General features: G+C 36.9%; 1 protein-coding gene across 1 annotated transcript in view; it reads right to left on the bottom strand.

Annotated features, from left to right (window-relative positions):
* Dnah14 (dynein axonemal heavy chain 14) overlaps positions 1 to 2,906 on the bottom strand; it is a 394,744-nt gene that overhangs the window by 214,564 nt on the left and 177,274 nt on the right. The window contains 3 exon segments of the mRNA XM_012513730.1: positions 437 to 513; positions 1,710 to 1,896; positions 2,451 to 2,519. Of these exon segments, the coding sequence (XP_012369184.1) occupies positions 437 to 513; positions 1,710 to 1,896; positions 2,451 to 2,519 (333 nt within the window).

The raw sequence follows: 2,906 nt of genomic DNA, 5'->3' as shown, positions 1-2,906 counted from the left end.
AGAAAAAAAAAATAGTGAAGCATTTTTTTCTTTAAAGAATAGGCTCCCCTGGGCTGGTGAGATGGCTCAGTGGTCTAAAGCACCTACTTAGAACAAGTTTAGCAAAGCAAATGGACAGCGGTTCAATCCCCCAGCACCACATGCCAGCCAGCCCCGCCCCCTGGTGGGCTGAGCTGGCCACACACACACACACACACACATAAATAAATATTAAAAAAAAAAAAAAAGAATAGGCTCCCCTGGGGAAAGGCACTCACTGACTTTACGTGCCTTCTCTTTGCCTTCTTTCACACTGTTAGATAACTTCTGCCACAGGAGAAGTCTGTGTCACTCTTGAGGCTCCTGCTTTAACTTCATTATTAAAAGTTCTACAGATTATTTGCCCAGTGGTACATAACTCCTTTTGACATAACATTAATTTCAAAGTACAACTAACCATTTAAACTCCTGTTTCTTCTTTTCAGCCATTATTAAAACTGTCTTCAAAGATCTCAGGCCAAAATCATAATGAGCCTATCAAAATTAAAGTACTTGAATTATTAAATGGCAGAAATAATTTGATTTTTTCACCAAATATTCTATGAAAGGAAATAGTAACATGAATCCAAGAAACCTCTGAGGTTTCTACTCTCATTTCTCACACAAATTTGCAGTCTGAAAGTCTTTTTTTTTGTTTGTTTGCTTTTTGGCAAGGTCTCACTAAATTGCCAACACTGAGCTTATCATCCCACTTCTCAAACTCTTGTGCAGCTAGGTCTACAGATGTGTGCTGCTGTGCCCAGCAAGTCTTTCTCTTTTTTATTTTAAAGAAAAATAAACAATAAAAACAATGGAATGTCAAAACAAGATTGTAAGGGAGTAATAATTCTTAGTACATTGTGCATTGATATGTTCAAAGTAGTTGCTTATATAACAAGATACAGACATGAAAACTTGATCAAACAATATAGGCATAAACCCTTCTTTTCAACAAATTAATAGCAATTAGTACTATAACTATCTTAATTATATGATGGATGTATCTATTTATTTCTCTTCCTTTTCTCCTTTGCCCCATTGCAGTTTTCTTTCCTTTTGACCAGTTTCTTCTCATCTCACAGTATTACTATACATTTCAGCAAGTCTTTCTTTAAAGAAAGTAACAGTTGTTAAGAACTATCAATATCAGGGCTGGGGGTCCAGCGAGATAGCTCAGTGGAATAAGTGCTTGCCTGGCAAGTACAAGGTCCTGAGTTTGATCCCTTGTACCATTAAAAAAAAAAAAAAATCAGGGCTAGTTGGAAGTAGAAAGAGGAACTGCAAGAATATTGAAAACAGCACTTTGAAAAAAATGTGATTAGCTAGCCAGTCCATTGTGAGTTGGAAACAAATACTCATGCCTCAGATTATTTATCAATTATTCAAATCAGTAGCATCAGAAACACTGTGAGAACTTCTTGAAAATGTGCTGGAAATGTAAATACAGTACCCCAGTTCCACACCAGATACACAAAATGAGGAACCTGAGGTAAGGCCTAGCACCTATGCTTTAAAATGTGCTCTCAATTATTTTGATGTACAATAAAGTTTGAGAACACTTCTGTAGATGTTAACTTCTTTGTACAGAGAAAGAAATCTATAATTTGGAATAAGAGATGCTTGATGACTTTATAGTCTTATTCATTTTTATATAATCAGCTTTAAAAGTTTTGAGACAAGCAGTTTCTTACCTGTTGTGCCAGGTGTTTGCTAGCCAAATCAAAAAAGCAAGCTAGCTTTTGAGAGAGTGGTTTTGAAGATTTGAAACCAAATGAAAACAGTATTATTTCTGCAATCATTTGACTGTGTGGCACCACCATTGCCACTGGGCGAAACAGAGATTTTAAGTTACCAGGGAGCTCTACTCGACCTCCATAGCTTAAGAGGAAAAGAAAAACAAGATAACTCCATGACTTTTCAAATGAAGAACTACATCATATACTTTACCCTAAATAATTCTACAGTCTCTCTAGGCTACCCTTATCTGAAAACTACAAGATGGCATTTGTTGTAGCTTTTATTTCATAGAGCATCCTGGCTTATCACATTTTCTTTCTGTGTCTCAGCCTACACTTCACCTCACACCATCACCCTTTGACTTCCTGGACTAAAGAAGCATTTAATCACATATTTAGTGAACCAGCCCAACCTTTACTCTATGTAACCACCATATGCTTATTCTACTGCCATTTTCATCAGTGTGCCTTCTGGTGATATTTTCCTTTCTTTCTGTAAATTTATGAAGTCAAAATGTCCCTTGGTCATATCTTAATGTGAGGTCACACACACAGGTAAATGTAGAGCTGTTATGAAGTGGCTGGTCATGAATGATACAAATAGTAGGGTGGAGTCTAGAGATACCAGATAACTCCATTAGTAAGATTTAAGGATTCTGGTCTATGTACACCCCCACCATATTCACTGATACATACCTAGGATTCATGGTGATAAATACTGCACAAGACATATTGATAAACAGTTCTTTTCCATCCAGTACAAACCTACAAGACATTAGTGTTTATTGAAACTAGGCCAAAACATTAGTGTTTACTGAAAGTAGACCAAAGTACATTAAAACCACAGGCAGCAACTTTCTTAAGGTTGTATGACGTGTGTGTGTGTACATGTATATGGTACTGGGGATTGAACTCAGAGCCCTGTGCATGCTAGGCAAATACTCTCTCTGAGCTACATCCCAGCTCAGCTCTATGACATTTAAACAGAGTATATTAGAAAAAATAATGATAAAGTAGAAGAAACTTGTTTTGAGCCAAAGTTGTGAATCTTATTGGGAATCAAGATATATTTGACCGGGCTGGAGAGATGGCTCAGTGGTCTAAAGCACCTACTTAGAACAAGCTTAGCAAAAAGCATCAGGGACCGCGGTT

Source organism: Octodon degus, unplaced genomic scaffold, assembly GCF_000260255.1.
Source record: "Octodon degus isolate 3935 unplaced genomic scaffold, OctDeg1.0 scaffold00017, whole genome shotgun sequence".
Classification (NCBI taxonomy): Eukaryota; Metazoa; Chordata; class Mammalia; order Rodentia; family Octodontidae; genus Octodon; species Octodon degus.
Note: the sequence above shows the minus strand (reverse complement) of the source record. Positions and strands in the feature narration are given on the sequence as shown.